Source organism: Bactrocera oleae, chromosome 4, assembly GCF_042242935.1.
Source record: "Bactrocera oleae isolate idBacOlea1 chromosome 4, idBacOlea1, whole genome shotgun sequence".
Taxonomy (NCBI): Eukaryota; Metazoa; Arthropoda; class Insecta; order Diptera; family Tephritidae; genus Bactrocera; species Bactrocera oleae.
The window spans coordinates 54,298,723-54,317,050 of NC_091538.1; the positions used below are offsets into that span (position 1 = coordinate 54,298,723).

An 18,328-nucleotide genomic window follows, 5' to 3' on the forward strand; every position below is an offset into this window, starting at 1 on the left:
TACATTATACAAATGTATGAAAAAATATACTTGTATTGAAATACCTTGCACACGTGACAGTGATTTAGGCTTGAAATACATTTTTTTTTTTAAATTATTAAATTGCTAACAAAATGTTGTTGTTATGCAAGTTTATATATGTATTTGTTACATATGTACATTTGTATATAATAATTACAGTATATACAAAAATTAATATTTTTTTAAATAAACGCAAGTTAGTAAAAAAATAAAAAATTATATAAAAATAAATTAATTAAAAAATAAATAAACTAAAAAATAAATAAACGAAAAAGAAAATTAATTTAAAAAAGTATAAAAAATTATATTTAAAAAAATATATAAACTAATTAAAAAAGAAAAATTAATTTGAAAAAAATCTAAATATACATGTACAAATGTTTGTATGTATGTATGCATATACATACAAATGTAGCTATGAAAAAAAGTACTTAACTTAATCTGCTTTACTCTCATTTTCATTTGGACGGAAACGTAAAAATTAAACAAAAATTAAAAGTAGAAAAAGATTTCCAATCGTGTACAATAAACGGTAATTTTCTAAAATAAGACCACTATGTTGTTTCATTGTTCACCATTAATCAACCAACAACAACTACGATGACGGTTTAAGTTCTTTAAGCTTTTTAAAAGCCGGTTACTGCATTTTCTATTATAATTCATTTACATAAATTTATTCATTAAAGCTTTTTTGTGTTTTTTTTTTACATTTCTTATCGACGAATTCTCTCGCACGTATATAAGTTATATTGTATATTAAACGAGTATATGTATGTGTATGAGTACGCGTAAGCTGCGTGATGAGTTCGAAATCATCACGAGAGTGTATTAAGTGACTGCAGTTTGCAATGCGCATGTGTATGTATGTGTTTATGTGCGTATGTGAAGGTGTAAATTTACGAAAAAAATAAGTGTACAATATTAATTTATTTCATTTGTCGGCATTTTTTTTTTGTTTTTGATAAGAAACCTTAAAAATTGTTATTAAATGATTGCAAACAAATACTTAAAAAAATGAACAGTAGCTTAGTTTCTAGCGTACATTTATTTTCTGTTGCAGCATAAAATTAGTAAAAAAAAAAAAAGATATATAAAAATTCTCTAAATTGTTTGCTTATGTTAAGGTACTGGAAAGAACCTCTATAATCCAGCACACTCTTCAGTGTGGTGCCAAAGTAAAAAAAAAAAAAATAAAATAAAGATTTGTATTAAAATACGTGAAAATTTTGGGTTTTTTTTGTCACTCGACCCGGACTTCTTGATCATATGGTATACCTGTTTGACGTCCTCGGTTACACCATCAAAAGTTGTTACTGCAGACTACAGTCGCTTTTTCGGCTTGCCTCCCCTTTTTTGTTTTACTATAGCGTCTTCTTTACTTTTGACACTCACCTCGAGCCTGACTGATACAAACAAAATACTTAAAATAATTTAGAAATTGTTGCAGTCATTCTAGCACATTTTTTCGTCACCTACGACACTGTGTGCAATTTGTATGCCTACAAAAATAGTACATTATAGAGCAATATGTATTAACTAATTTCCCACACATATGTGTTTATTTGAATTTTTTCCATTCTTTATTTGTTCAAAATATAAATATTTGTTGTTTTTTGTTTCTTATGAGCGCATATAAATTATTTATATTAATTTTTATTTGTATTATATCATTATCAAATTTACAAAAAATCAATAATAATAATAAGAATAATGAAAGGAAAACAAGAACAAAAATAGTTAACTAATCGAATTAAACAAAAAAAATATATATTAATCAAAACAATCATAGTACATACATAGTTTTCAAAACTTTAAAAACGCCAACTTAAAGCGAAAATATTCATGAATTGTCAATTATACCATACAATTCTAATGCCATTGAGTTACAAAGCACAAAATTATTTTAATTCCATTTTTTACGAATAACTTAATATTTAAGTGTGTGCGTTTATGCATATATTTATGTATGTAGTAAGGTTAATGTGTATGTATGTACTATATATGTATATGACATTGACAGCTTCCATACTTTTCCGTCGTTTTTTTTTCAAATACATGTACATATGTATGTATGTTTGTAAGTATGTATTTGCATTACAATTAATTACTTTACAACGCATGCACCGTGTGTTTTTGTATTTGTTACTGCATTTTACATGCAACTTTACATTTGCTTGCTGCTTGTATGTACCATGTACTTGTGTGCGCGAGTGTGCATGAGTTTATGGCGTATTGTGTTTTCTTTTGCAATTTATTTAAATGTTTTTATATGTTAAAATGTGCAATTTATAAGTGTAACTTTTCCATATGTTCTGTACGTTAATTATGCAAATTTTCGCGCAAATTCTACACAAACAAAATCAACATTTCATATTATTTAATAATTTATTATTTATAAACAATGCATATTATGCAGTTACTTTTTAGTTTCATCGCTTAATTCGCCCCCCTTATAAATTTTCGCCTTAACTAAGTATGTATGTATGTATGTATGTGTGAATTTGTTGCCGTCAACCGCTGCTGCCACTTGTTTGCCTCTTGAATGCTCAATTCGCCGCGCATTAGCGCAGCCAGCCGGCCAACAGTTGTAGGAGCGGTTGAATTTATAGTTGTTGTTGTAGATGATTATTTTTCATGTTTTTTTTCCCTTAAATATTTGGTTGAACTTCTCTCTTCTTCTTATTTACATAATAAGAAACGTTTTCTCATTTAGCATTTATTTAGGTTTTTTTTTTTGTTTTTTTTTTTTGATGTTGTGTGTTTTTAATGTATTTATGTTTACATCTAGTGGTACACTTCATCAATACATGTACAAATAATGTAAGTATGTATGTATGTAGGTGTGTTTATATTCGTAATTAATTATACATGTGTATTATTTTCCCATTATTCATTATTTTCTTTTGCTTTTCTTCTTGTGTTCAGTATTTTTCGTATGAATGTGTTTGTGTGTATGTATGAGACGTTCCTTTCGTTTTCGTAATTTCATGTTGCCATTGGGAAATACCGGAAAAAAAATTTAAAATACATTTAACTAATATTTTCACTCGTTTCTCTCTAGTTACATATGTTTTTGGTGCCTGATTGCCGTCTCATTTTGTAGTTTTACTGAATTTCCATACATTTTATTATATTATATACTTTCAATTATTATTATTATTATTAATGTTATTTACTAGTTTTTATTTTGCGTTATAAAATTTTCTTTTTAAATAATCGTTAGTTTTATTTTTATATTCATCGCCATTTGCGCTATTTTGTTTGTCTAATATTTTGGGTTTTTGCTTATATAATTTTTCTTTTTAATTTAGCGTTATATGTATCTTTTATTTGTTTATTTTATTTATTTTTTTGTTTTACTTATATATTTTTATGCGAAAAAGGAATCATGAATATAATAAAATCACAAAAATTGTCTGTCCATCTGAATGCACTTCAGACCAGATTATATTCCTTCAGATTTGATTGGAGAATGGTGTCCTTAACAGCTGCAAACACGAATCGAATATTTTCAGTATCTAGAGTGGTAAGTGAGAAAAGAAAATGGTTAGAAAAGTATTTATATAAATTGGAAAAATTTAAGGAGGTCCAGCCTTGGAATTTAATAAGAAACAAGAAAACAATAACTCTCTCAACTCTTTAGAGAGATGGTTTTAATATTTTCTATGCTTTCATTAGTTAAAAAAATTTAGGTGAAAAATATATTTATGGACCTCCTTAAATGCTATATTACACACACACTCTCAGACTGGTATATCTTTATATTCTTAAATATTTTATTCTTTGCACTCTCACGGATATTTTTTTTAATATTAACCAAAACAAAATTCGCTCACACACAGCCTTGCCAAACTTTTTCAAATATGAAATTTACAGTACACCTAATTCACCGTTAGGTTAGTTAGGTAGCCTATTGAGACAAGTATAGTGCAGTTAATTCACCGTTAGTTAAAATACAATAAAAAAAACGGGTAAATTAAAAAATAAAAAAAAACTGGAGGCGAAAATTATAACAAATAGATAAAAAAAAAAAATCGAAAATAACAAATAATTACACAACATATGTAATGCAAATACATATGTATGTATATTCGAAAAACAACAATAATAATTTTTTACTGTTGTTCGAAAACAATATTTTTTGGGTTATGGTTTAAAGTCGTTTGTTGTTGTCAGCAGATGTTCGAAAAAATAGTTAATTGCTTTTTATTTTTGGATCTTCGAAAATTTAATTATTCGTTTCTGGTTATTGTTATTATAAAAAAATGTTTCTTAGCATTGTCCGATATGCGAAAAAATATAGAAAACATAACTTTTGGAAATTCTAAAAAGTTATAAACCGATTCGATGTTATTTGTTAAAAAATATATCGTAATTTGTAGTTGTTGTATATTCGAAAAAGTTTATTGTTCCCCGTAAGTAATAGACCGTAATTCTATATTATTTGTAACAAAAAAAAAAAAAAAAAAATGAACCGTGCTATCTTGTTGTTGTATATTCGAAAAAGTAATATAAAGGTTTATTGTTGCATGTTCGAAAGAAGTAATAGTACTGTTAAGTAATTTTTTCAAATAAACTATATATTTTTTGGAAGAAACTCTTCTTCAACAATATTAAAAGAAATAAAAGATAAATAATACTTTTTGATTTATTTGGATAATTTGACAGATTTTTTACGCTTTAAACTTTTAATTCACCATTTTTTTAATTTTATTACTTGTTTTTTTTTTTTACTAAGTTTCATATATACATAAAATTTCTAGCTGTCAAACGTTCGAACACACTGGATTTTTTAGTCAGAGAAGTACCTTTTTATAAATATTTAGAATTTTACTCGACAGATGCTATTACCGGCCACTATGTGGGATGTAATGGCGAAAGTAAAACAACTTTTAGGAATTTGTTTTATTGACGAGCACTTAAACAAAACAGTTTACACATTGCCTAAACATTATTACAATATTATTGCCTATATATATATTTTATTTTAGAAATTAAATCTTGCTTTTGCTTTTATTATTTGTTTATTATTATTTATTTATACTTTAGCAAGCAACATAAGCCAATCTGTACTAATAAAATCGTAGTATAAAGAAGCGAAACAGATACAAGTTGATGCGATGGCTAACTATATGCATGTAAGTAGCTAGGTTGTCGGGTTAGAGAGATGAGGACGCGCTCCGTTCAGTTATGTGACGTGAAGTTGCTTAACCCAAATTGAATTCCTTGAGGGCATTCTGCATTATAGTATCCTTGACGGCGCAGAATACAAGCTTAATGTTTTCGGTATCTGCACGAAGTGTGAACGCATGGAGTTCAAGTTCCCGAAGTGGAAATTTATTAAGATTTTATTATAATAAACAGAAAGTATTTTGTTTTTTTAATTTTAAGTTGCAGAGCTTATTGACAACTAACACGATTTTATACACAACAAATGCTAGCGGTTCTGTTTACATATACCGTTATTATACAGCTGTACATATTTGAAGCAAAATAGTGCACTATAAACGTTTACCGATTATACGTATATGTAGATGGATGTATGAGGCTATTTTAATTACCTGCCAGGCACGTGGATAATTTTTAGTTGAACATCGTTAAATTTGCTTTCATTTTCACATATTTTACACACAATCTTTTATACAAATTCACACACAAACACTCATCTCAATCGCTTCTGCAAGCGTATACTTACCCGTAGCACAGGTGAAATGAGAATAGATGATTTTTTCGGAATCTGGATTGAGGTCTACAAACATACGAAGTATGAATTCTCGGGCGGCAATCGCATCCCTTTGTGGACCTAATTAGCGTTTAATATGAGAATATGAAAGAAGAGCACATACAGTACAAGCGATATGATTATAAGGCATTCAATACTCATTACATAACTAATTACATAATTATATTTAAGTACTACTTACTACTACATACATATGTATGTATATACGTAACCTAAATCGATATTGAGTGCACAAGAATTTACACAATCTTTAGAACAGTTAGCTATAACTAGCTTTTTAGCAAAGCTTTGAAAGCTTTATAGTAAAATTTTGTGGTGTTAACCTGTAGCTGTGGTGAAATGGGAGTAACACTGACGTTCGGGATCTGGATTCGCAGCCAGATATTTTTTTAGAACAAATTGTTTAGCGGCAGCGTGATCACATTTGGGTCCTTCGTAATCACAAAAGTTTTTAGAATTCTTTTAATAATATCGTATAATTGTGAATAATAAACATAACTAATAGCTTTCTTGATAACTAGCACGTTTACCGGTTATAAATAATTTACAACTACTAATGACAGCAGAAAAATATAAAAATGTATTAGCGTGTACTCACCATCATATTCAGGAAAGTAATCTACCAAATGCGAATACATGATTTTTTCCTCTAATAAGTCTTTCTTATTTAAGAAGAGAATAACTGATGAATTTTGGAACCACGGATACGTAATAATAGTTCTAAATAAAGCTTTTGATTCTTCCATACGATTCTGCAAATTAAACAATAGACGAATTAGACATTTTCAACACTCAAGCGTAAATTGAATTCACCTCATTATCAGATTCGAATAAAATTTGATCGTATTCCGATAGCGCAACCAAAAATATGATTGAAGTCACATTCTCAAAGCAATGAATCCATTTTCTTCTCTCGGAACGCTGACCGCCCACGTCCACCATTCTGCGCGTGTGTGTGTGTGTATATATATGTGTGAGTTGCATGATCATTTTATGAAAGAGTTGAATTAAATTGTTTTAATTAATTTGGGTATATTTTTCGAAAAATGTTTGAAGCTTAATAATAGGATAATAACGGTTACAAACATAAAAAAAAACACTCATAAATACGTAGGCGTAAAGGCGTTACACATAGAAATGCTTGAAAAGGATATAAGTTAAATACAAAAATGAATAAATAACATTAACAAACAAATGAAACTACACAAAGCACCAACAAAAACAATGCGAATGTTTGATGAAAAAATTTCAAGTTAAACTACCAAACTTGCACATTAGCAATATTGCACTGTTTCGAGTTATTGCATTTTTACGTCTAGCCATACGGGAAAAGTTCATTACAATATTTTCCAAAACAAAAAAATTTTTTTTAGAGAAAGTATTATACCTAAATACGATACCGTCCAAATCGAATGGATATTCAAGTATCCCTGTGGTGGGCACACGAGCACGCAAAATATCCTGCTCGCTGGGTAGAAAATCTTCTTTTTCAATACGCTCAAGATCGCTGAGATAGCTGCGCGTTGGCGAACAAAGAGTGTTTATTTTATATTTATATGTATGTGAAGTTATACCTAATTATTACTACAATATTAAGCTATACTGTTTTTAAAAGGTAGCAATACCCAGCGGAATGATATTTGATGGAAAATTGTTGAATGCAAATTTCTATCATTCTTTTACGAATATTTTCTTTAAACAAAATTTTTAATCGCTGCAAACAGCAAATCTGATCGTGTCTTTCATTTCCTAAAATCATAACCTCACTAAGTCCCAGTGAACTGCTTCAAACTCAGTACTATAAACTATACATGAATTCATAAATTCTTCTAATAATTTTCAATAATATTAACCTTCAACAAAAATGTGTAGAAATCGGGTTAGTGTCGCACACAAAAAATTATAAGGCAAACATGCACAAAAGTTTGGAAGCCAAAACAATGTTTTTTTTTTTAACAAAAGTTTAGTAAATATTTAGTATTAAATAAGAGTCAAAGCAAATTAGTAGTATATTTTACATGTATGCAATTAAAAGGCACATTTTCGAAATAGAATTTGTATGCTGTACCTAAATCGAATTTCTTCTAAATCAAAGGGATACTCAATGATCCCCGTTGTCGGCACACGAACTCTCAAAATATCTTGTTCGGTTGGTAAATAATCTGGTTGAGCCACACGATCGAGATCCATCAGATAACTAATAAATATATATATTTTTTATTTATATATCATATATACAATATATATATATATATATTGTTTGTATGTATGTCGTTCGATTTACACTCTTCAAAAATATTGATTGCCTCACGGCTTTTTGGTATTGTAATGGAGAACACTAAAATTATAAGAATATTTTTTGTATATGGCGGTAAGGTACTCACTATTTTGCCGAATCTGTGAGTTGATATTCTCTTCGTCGATCGTAACATTCTTGTATGCCAGTATCCGCCCACAGCGTTTTAATGGCGGACAAGTATGGATCTTCGAATGATGTGACTGTTTCGTAATCGATACTCATAACCAGTTCGCCAAGTTCCTGTCGGAAAAATTAAGCAGAATAGGTTAATAGTGAATTTTATAGGTTATAATACTGATATTTTCAAATATTTTCTAAAATGCCTAAAAATAATGGATTTTAGATTTTATCTTTTACTTACACCGTGCTCGTCTTTGCCATACGAAATTTTTAACATATCCATGGCCTTGATCATCGACTGCATGGCCATGAATATATTTTGATAGACTAATTTAATGTAACCCCGTTTGTCTTCGTCGGAGTAACCGCTGCCGTGAATAATACGCATCTGTTTGATGAATGTCGATTTGCCGGATTCACCAGTGCCTGACAAGAGGAACAAAAATTAAATTAATAACAAAAATTAAATTAATACCAAAAATTAAATTAATAACAAAAATAATGTATATTATAATTTTGAACAAACAAATGAAGGATTATATGAAATTGCACCTCGGACGTTTTAAGTAACCATTATTAGAAACAGCTGTTTTTACAAAATTCAAAGGCAGAAAGAGACATTGTTTCTGTTGTTATTGTATAGATATAAATTGTTCCTCAAAAATTTGTGGAGAATAGTGTGAAGTTTACTATTACCGGCTGGATCGATCAAGTTCGTTCGGGTTACGTCGAACCGACTGTAGTGAGAAAGGATTCGAACATCAAGAGGTCCTTCCTTGACTACGTCGACGACATCAGACAGCACGTCGACCAGACTTCGGACGCAACTAACTTCAGACAAGCACTGACCGCCATTCACAGTGGAGCCATTAACACCTTCACCGACTCCCTTTCAGTGAATGGCGTAATACGAGTCAAACCACCACCCATTGCAGACACAGAGCTCGAGTTGCCTCGCGAATCTAGAGTGACCCTCGCGCAACTTCGTTCTGGATACTGTAGCAGGTTAAACTCCTACCTATCCAGAATAGACCCCGACATACTAAACACATGTCCTGCATGCAATGAGTCTCCGCATGACACTAACCACCTCTTTGCATGCCCTACAAACCCCACTCATCTAACACCCCTTTCCCTATGGTCCGACCCCGTCGAAACAGCTCGTTTCCTGGGCCTTCCGTTAGATGACCTCGACGACAACGAATCTAGAATTTATCACCCAAACGGGGATTAGATAATCGTTATAACAACAACAACAGAAAGGATTCGTATATGACAGTTAGGAGTGAATGAGTGTTCAAAATGTTTATCAGTGGCAGTAAGTAAAGAAAATTGAATTGCCACAACAGCCGGTTCTTCGCTACCGGAATTAACACGAGTTTAATAAAGCCAAGGGCTGTTATTTTGGCGATCTAAACCTGTTTGTATCGGTAAGTAGTAAGTAAGTCAGGAGAAAATATTCCTGGAGATTTTTTTTAATATATATTTCTGATGAAATGTGAGGCCTGTATTACGCGAGGAACGAGGACCAAAGGACGGCCAAGTCTGTTTTTGTAGTAGGCATCTAAATCCAATACAAAAAAAAAGTAATATGACAGAAATAAAAACTCTTGACCGAATAAATTTGGACACCATATCATGTTGGCGAGTTTAGTTATTTTTAAGTTTCAACATAACTTCAATGTAAGGATGCCAATGTCGCTATAGTCAAAATACTTCTCAATGGTATTGAAGTCAACAAAATAAAAATCTGCGTCGTTTTTCACCAATGACAATTTCTTACTAGCTTTGGTTGCTCCAAAGTCATAGGTTATGTGAATCGAACTTCGAAATTTTTTAAATATGTCATAACATACTTCAACTCTGCGCAAACCACTTACCGAGCAGCAATAGTTTGAGTTCCCTTCGCGCATCGCGTTTGTCTCGACGCAATTGCCGTTCGATTTCCTGATTAATGCGCTTCTGTTCCTTCGCCTCCTCCGATAAACAGCACTCCATACTAGCTAAATTTTTGGCTGCTTACGCCGCACCCTTAACCACACACTCTAATCTATATACTACTGGACTGTATTTGTTGTTAATGTTGTTTGTTATTTAAAGTAAACGATTTTGGGCAAAATGCTCGTGCTGTAGCCTCCCTCAATGTAGCTGCCGTGCTTTGCTTGCCACCGTTGCGCAATGCTCGTCTGGTGTAGCGTCGCTGATACAGCTATTTTGTAGTCAATGTTGGGACAGATGATAAATTCAAATGCTTCCACAGTTCCTTTGCCGCCACCACCTTCTCGGTAGGTGTGTGTCGTCGTGTGACTTTGGTTAGCGCAACAATGAATGTTGCCACACAATACGTACGCTACTGCAACTATCTTTATGTGGCAAAAGATTTCGAAGTAAATTTTAAATTTAACTTCCTTTTATTTTCACATGGATATGCTCACATAGGAGTGTATTTCCTCTAATTCTTTTATTTTGGTTGAGCTCCTCTTTTCTGAAGCCGTAATGTTTATTGCACAATCTTTTTTAAATATATTTTGCTTTTCGAACTTTATGTTTGTCCAGTTGCAACCAACGATAGGTACCGTTTTTCCTTCTTTGTAAGATCCTAATTTAAAAAAATCCGTAAACATCTGAAAATAGAAAAAAAAATTTTTGTTATAATTTATCGACATATTTATCTAAAAATAGATATAACAGATCTCACTTAGTTTCAAATCTTATTAAGAACAAAATGCGTAATAAATAACCAAGCGTCGTTTTTATGGTTCTTCACGCTCGAACGGTGTGCTGCATTATGATATATTTAAAAAGTACAAAAAAAATATTGAAAAATTGCACAGCACTCGTTCGCTCGTGCGCATAGTACGAATGCAGCAATGCGCGGCCTACTGAAGAGGCAAAAAATCGAAAAACAACTGCCTAGCAGTCACGGAAGCAGACACTTCCCGAGTCCAAATGTGCGCATACATTTACCGATTTGTCGGCCATGTAGGGCTTCCTATCCAAAGCTTCGAAGGCAATGAAAAAAATCCATATATGTATATATATAGAAACAAAGCACAGATCTACTTTGTGCGACCATCATAGTGACCGACGAGAAAAGCGCTAACTGCTGCAACGAACAGGTGGTGTTGGTTGACCCCCCCAAACCGCTTGACTGCGGCCGGCGTTAACCTCGTCCCCGAATGGCGAATTCCGCCCGTCGTCAAGTGTATTCTAATCCAATTGTCTTGAACTTCACAGTCCATTGGCAAGGTTGATGACTAAACTCATGGTTTTCGCTCTTGTTTTTGTTGCTGTTGTAATGGCTCAGAGGCTGTGTATGTATGTGATAGGGACAATAGAATAGTTTTAATTAGCGTATTTGGATAGCGTATTCTAACAAGAAGTATGGTGAAAAAGCTATAAAGTAGAACCGATTGGCTGCAGTAAAAAAGCGCATAATATGGTGATTATATGTGTATAAGATATGGTACTCAATGCTTAGATTTCACTTTCGCTTGATTTTCTCAAGATATATAATACAAAATCAAGTAGTTTTTTTTTCATTTCAGCCATCATTGAAATTGTTATTACATATATAATAAATAAATCCGTATTAGGAAAGGACAAGGTGGTTGTTATATATATATATGTATATTATATTTATATGTGTGAGATCATCATTTTCAGTTTTTATTGTAGTATTTTTGGCAAGTTCTTAGAAAAAGTTAGGCTTATGTCTTCTATGCGCCAAAATGTAGGCAATTTTTTTTCTATGAAAAACATGTTTCCGAAACTTTCAACTGGCAGAAATCTTCAAATTTATTTCAGGAATATTTTTTGTCGTTACAACAACAAAATTGTCTTGAGTGCAGTTCCATACACAGCAGTTGCACAGCAGCTAGTTCAACGCTACCGGAATTAACCCGGATCTTTTTTCCGCAATCTAACCCTATTTGGATTGGTAAGTAGTACTCACGGTCTTCAGTTTGTAACTGAACACCATTCATAGTGAAGACAAACTGGAGTTGCCTTGCAGATCTAGAATGACCCCCGCGCAACTTCGTTCTGAATACCAAAGCAGGTCAAACTCGACCCCGACTTATCAGACCTACATACTCTGACTACCTCTTTGCCTTTATTGGGCAACCAATTCTCCTAGCAATTCTTTCCCTATGGTCAGACCCTAACAAAACAGCTTGTAGATAACTGCTACAATAACAAGAAGAGTCTTGATTATTAATGTTTATACAAATTTTTGTGGCTATTGCATACTTTTTGGCTGAACATTTTTGAAACAAAAAATTTTAAAAACAATTTTATTATAAAGTTTCGTAATTTACATACCGTAAACCAAACTAGAAATTTCGATTAGATTTCTGACAAGTTAAATGATTAATGTTTAAGACTATATATTATTTAGCTAGTATTTGCTAAGCAATCCACAAATCCATTTTCAATAACAAATGTTGTTTCCTTCTTAGTGCTTTAGCTCAGCCCTTAGAGCATTGATTTTTTTTGCCACAGGTTACAACAAAACAAATATGTGGCTCATTGAATTCAGATTTATTTGAAGAATTCTATTTCCGAGGCTACCACTACTACTAACTAGACAAATACTATAAATAAATACGCAAAGAATTGTTACTAACGGTATGTTTCACACAGATCTCTACAATTTCGAATACATAATACAGTTTTGAATGTACTGGAAATTAAGTTCGAACAAAAAATTGATAGCAAAATACACTTGACTTACATACATACATAAGGATATTTGACCCTATGTAGTATATACAGTAACAGTATTGACTGATCGTAATAACGGTATCTGTAATCTGATTTTACGAAAAATAATGTCTTTCAGTTATGTTAAGATTATTGATCTGCTTACTTGCAAAGCCAATGGATCGACATATTTTGTGAGGTTAACGGTTTGAAGGCTATTTTAAGGTTTGGATATTATAAACTACATAAATAAGGACATGATACTAACAAAACAAAAAATACGCCAGCCTATGACCAAATATTGACGAGACCATGGAACCAATCTATAATAATTCATTCATAAACAAATGGTGACATGCTTCTAAAATAACAAATTAATGGAATTATACAAAGTAAAGAAAATACATCAAATTACCGTTTATGTTACTAAGACATGATCAAATAGGTGACATACTGTAAAATTATTTAAAAAATATACGCTTTCATTTTTATTTTCAGTTCAAATCTAATTAACGGTAATACGCTACCATTTCCAATGCCATAGGTACGCGTCCATAGCGACAGAAGAGCACACTCTCCCCTATGATGTGTGAAAAGTGTGTCTTTACTTATTGACAAGCGCAAGAAAATACGATAAGCGAAATGTAAAACCGTTGAAAGACTTGAAGAACAGAGAAAAACGATAGAATCAACGTTGGCTAATTTAGCATAGACTTGTGATTTTCCACAGTAATCGTGTTATTATGGATGTACATACATATATACACACTTACATACATTCATATATATGTGCAAAGTTTTTATTGTTTTTGTAGCATGGCTACTAGCCTACTAAAAGCACAGGAAAATCGAATAAGTCATACGACAGCTATAAGTGATTTAAAGAGATCACCGTGACCGCTATATACTAAACTTTCTTCAAACTACAATATATAATTATGAAATTCGACACGACATTTGTCTAATTCTTGTCCTACTCAACAACATCGGCTAATTTGCATTTGCATTTGTTATTAAATTAAGGTTTTGTGTGCTGTTAGCCAACGTTAATTTTCTTATTATTAATATCTCTGTTGGCGCCTCTGCCGCTGGCCCTCCATTCTAACATTTACTGTTGTTGTCGCACAGATGTATGAATTTATATACATATGTATGTATATTGTATATGCTTATACATAACTGTGCGGTTTATAAATTATAACAATACAAATTTAACCATAATAAATTTGTTTAAATCGTAAAGTAAAATCAGCAGCTGTGCGGTTTGTTTTTGTTTTTTTTATCAACTCATAGTTGGTCTGGTCTTCGGAGTGATATACTTGCGTATGATAAGAACAGGCTGCAACACGATCACTTGAAGCTCATTCGACTTCTATGTAGTCTTTGGCGCATAGCTTGTCTAAGCTGTTTGTTTATTTAGTATAGATAAAATTAAGATAAGTGAATACGAACTGTATACGAAGAGTCTGCACCTCTCTAATTAGACTACATCATATGTGAAAATAAAAACCTGTTGAACACGTTTCAGCACATTTTAAAATATTAAGAGGAAGTTATTTTGATTATCCAGAACGTATGTACCCAGATATTTCCCTTTTGTTATCAGTATGAGTAATCCATTTGATATTTATTTCATGAATTATTTTTAGGTTTTTAATGCATATTTTTCGCATACGCACATACAAGTGCATTTCTATGTTTACAGCAGTTATACATGTGTGCATACCGAAGTGTTTCGTTATTCATAACACCTTTGTAAAAAATATTTATTGCGCACTCTACATACGATTAGCAATATGTAGGTTTAAGTATAAAGTTGAAAATAACTAAACTGAAAAGGTTTAAACCGTTCCCCTTAGAGTATTTTTGGTTGCTACCTAAACCATATAAAATATAAAAAGCTAGGACAACAATTAATAATTAAAAAAACAAAACAAAAATCGTCAAAAAAAATTTTATTTTTTTTTAATGTTGAGCGTCACGAGCTGAGTTGATTTAGCCATAATTGTTTGCCGGTCTGTCTGAATATATGTACGTCAAGTAGTCCCTCAGTTTTTAAGATATCGATCTGAAAATCCGCACACGTCCTTTTTTTCCCAAGAAGCTGCTGAAACATCAAAATCAAGTTCTGATATGGAAACTTCTTTATTTGTGTAGGGTCTATAGCTTTGTTGCCACCGTGGTTAACGTTTTACTTGTTTTACATATATTATATGACTTTTGTTTTAACTTACCAATTAAAATAGTTTGGTGTTGAAGATTTCAGAAACTTAAGGAAACTCGTATCAAAAGTTGGTATTTCCTTGTAGTCGATATTCTCGAATGCAGTATCATTAGGAGAATATTGTTCTTTATTTTTTTCTTTTTTTGTGGGTTGGTTTCTTTTTTGCTTAAAATTAATCCTTTTTACAGAATCCCTGCAGATCTATTGTATATATTGCTATTAGACGAACTATAGTTGCTGCTGCATTTGCTGTTCTATTGGCGGCCGCAACTAATATTTATATTACCAGATATATTTAACGGTACCGTTGGTGCATATATGGCATATATATATTATTAATTCATTTCTTCAATCTAGCTGTAGTTGCTTGAGTTCGTTTCTAAAATATAAGGAACATTTTTCCGCTTCAACCGCTTTTGCTGCTCTTTCTGTATTTCCTATAATTTTTCTGTTGTTAGATCGAGTAGTTTGTATTTTTTGCACATTTGCTTAATATAATTTTTGGTTAATTTGCTTGTTCTTTGCTTCTAAAAATTTATTCCCTTTCACATATCAATACATAACTGTGCGTTTTTAATTTTGAAACATTCTCTATTTATTTAATTTGTCAGAGTGCATATTCAAACATTTTAGCCTATTATGATATTATTGTGCATTAAGAAGAAAACCACTCTAAATTTTTTTCACACAGATCATAAATGCAAGAGGCTGGAGGTGGAATATTCAAAAGTGTGTGTACGTGGGTATATTGAACACAAGAGTTACTGTATCGAATGAAATAACCAATTACTTTTTTTTGTATCTGGGCGTTGATAATTGGGGTGTAATTTTAAATGATTTTAAGCTATTATAATAACACCTGTCCAATCAATTCACAATTATATACGTCGGTATCCTCCATAGTAATTTCGTAACTATGCGAATATTCACTAGTCGCACCGATCTTTGTTTACCTTTTAGTTTTTTTTGCACTGACTATTCTTCATTTCGTTTTGCAAGAAATTCGTAAAAATTGTTAAAATTTTACTTGATATCATTTGACGACTGTGACAAAATCCAATTGGAAAAAATAGTACAAAAGAGAACGAAGAAATATAAGCAAAAAAGATAAATTGCGTGACGTTTCGTTTACTTTTATGATACAAGTTCGCAGAAGCAGGCCGATGGTTCGCGGCCGATCTAAACTGGCGATATGGCTGTCACACTTGCTCTTGCGTGTTTTCGCTTATATCGAAGATTTCTGAACTGTTTTGTCGACACAGTAGAACATCAAAACAGATTCACCACGATACCGACGGGGTGAATACACACATGCCAGACGATACGTCCGACGATGTATGTATATTTGACGGGCGAGGTCCGTTGAAAGAAAAAAAAATCTAAACGAAAATTTCCATTGCACCCGAAATCACGATTATTAGCAACTATTATTTTATGAAATTAAGTCACTTTACTAATATAATAATATAAATTAATTCCCAGTCCAATTGGCGAAATATTTAAATAAACACTTGAAATTTTTGTCATATATTTTTACACTATCACAGAACTTTTACTATAGCAATCGACATTTTGGATAAAACTTTTTATATTTTTATCAAAACACCGACAATCATTCTGGTCATATCTGGTGTTAATTGATACACTGAAACAGTAGGGGCTAGAAACTTCACTATTACTGTGTCACAGATCATCCAGTTTCTGTATTTGACAAACCGGTAGCGCTTTAAAAAACTGCATACGAGTTTTTTTCAAGTATTTATGCACATTTGCCCTCACTAACAAATTCACAAGTATAATTTTAGGTTTACAGATAAATTTTCCGTAATTTTATATGAGCAGCTTGAAAATCATTTCTTTCCAATCAAAATTTGCACCTCACACCTTCTCCAGCCTCTTTTTCATTCCTTTTTTTCTGCGGTGTATTTAGTTTTCCCCATTAGATTTTTCTTAATCCTCTTTTAGTTTAATATAAGCACATTTCACATTTATGACACTATGCTTTTAATAAATATGCGTAAGTTTTAATGTTTAGCACATATTTCTTACTAATTGGACTATAGTTTTTATATTTTTGCTAAAAAATTACAAAATTTTCATCATTACCACACACAAGAAAAATCACACTGCACTACTGAAATGAATAGCAAGGAATGAGAGAGAAAACAACATTATACCCGCAGTCGATAAGGCGGGCTAGGCAAAAGCGAAATGCGAAAGAAGTGGTGCGAAAATTTATTTGCAGATAACAATAAGGCAGTGCGTAACCGAAAGAGCATTGCCAACAATAATCATGCGTGTTAAAAATACTGCTATTAAATTTTTAAGCGCTCAAACCATAAGTTGACCATTGAAATAGTGAGAAATTAATTCTAGCAACCGTTAATTCACAGATTATATTTTTTACCAAATAACCAATTAACCCACTTAAATTATTTCAAATTTGTGGAAGTATCCGGTTCCTGTTTGTGTACATTCGGAGTTCCAACAGCAACAACAATAAATTTACGATATTAAACATGTCCAATGTATCGTAGTTTATTCAGAGAACGTAAATGGACGAGATGTTGTGATTTGAATTAATTTACGTAGTCAGGTTTATCAACGGCAAACGTCGCGTTGCTTTATTTTAATTAAATAACATCACTTTAATGCAATTTGTAAACTGTTTGAGCATTGTGTCCGCACTGAACACCACCGGTGATATAAACTGAAGTCATTTCCAAGGAAGTGGAATCTACTTAACCTAACCGATCAAGGAGTCAAGGTTAAAGATCATTTGCCCAAGGGCCAAACAACAAAAATAACCTTTTAAATATATGCATATGTATGTATACATATTTATATATTATATAATATAGGTATGTATATGATATTAACCCATATTCCTAGAGGCTAAAAGCTTGACATAGTTGCTGTTGTACTTGTGTTCTACACCGTGGTGTTAATCGCCAAGTTGGCGACTCCGCATTTTTTAAACCGTTTCTATACGGCTGATGGACTGAGGATAATAATATCACATATTTTTGGTTGATTATTGTAACAAAAATCATTCTGGGTTGATACTTCCAGATTAAAGATTTACAACTTCCTTCATGTCGGGAGCTCATGTATTTCAGGGAATAAATGCAATAGAATAGCTCAATTTTGCTTCTTTCCCTCAACTCCAGGCACTACGTTTTCCAAATTTGTATTTTTGTTCATTTTCATGTCTGGT

At 31.8% G+C, this 18,328-nt stretch overlaps 1 protein-coding gene across 8 annotated transcripts; it reads right to left on the reverse strand.

Moving 5' to 3' along the window:
- Positions 1 to 1,279: 1,279 nt before the first annotated feature.
- On the reverse strand, positions 1,280 to 17,287 carry LOC106621302 (G protein alpha q subunit). 8 transcript variants are annotated; one of them, XM_070109127.1, is made up of 11 exons: positions 17,218 to 17,286; positions 15,122 to 15,745; positions 10,064 to 10,807; positions 8,425 to 8,609; positions 8,149 to 8,303; positions 7,833 to 7,961; positions 7,152 to 7,280; positions 6,578 to 6,707; positions 6,363 to 6,516; positions 5,717 to 5,824; positions 1,280 to 3,539 (listed from the first exon to the last, which is right to left on the reverse strand). In XM_070109127.1, the coding sequence occupies exons 3-11, from the start codon at positions 10,179 to 10,181 to the stop codon at positions 3,457 to 3,459; spliced, it is 1,191 nt and encodes a 396-aa protein (XP_069965228.1). In that variant the 5' UTR covers positions 10,182 to 10,807; positions 15,122 to 15,745; positions 17,218 to 17,286; the 3' UTR covers positions 1,280 to 3,456. The 8 variants fall into 8 exon arrangements, with proteins under 8 accessions (XP_069965228.1, XP_036219244.1, XP_069965226.1 ...); XM_036363351.2 differs by lacking the exon at positions 7,152 to 7,280 and having other exon boundaries at positions 17,218 to 17,284; XM_070109125.1 differs by lacking the exon at positions 7,833 to 7,961 and having other exon boundaries at positions 17,218 to 17,283.
- Between the last annotated feature and the right edge of the window lie 1,041 nt (positions 17,288 to 18,328).

Bases quoted from the DNA above. Each gene is read 5' to 3' on its own strand.
- LOC106621302 (XM_070109127.1), bottom strand. From the start codon at position 10,181: ATGGAGTGCTGTTTATCGGAGGAGGCGAAGGAACAGAAGCGCATTAAT. The intron at 6,708-7,151 runs GTATAATACTTT...ACACACGCGCAG, and splicing joins TTGGACGGTATCGTATTTAG to AATGGTGGACGTGGGCGGTC. The intron at 6,517-6,577 runs GTGAATTCAATT...TTTAATTTGCAG, and splicing joins TATTCGAATCTGATAATGAG to AATCGTATGGAAGAATCAAA.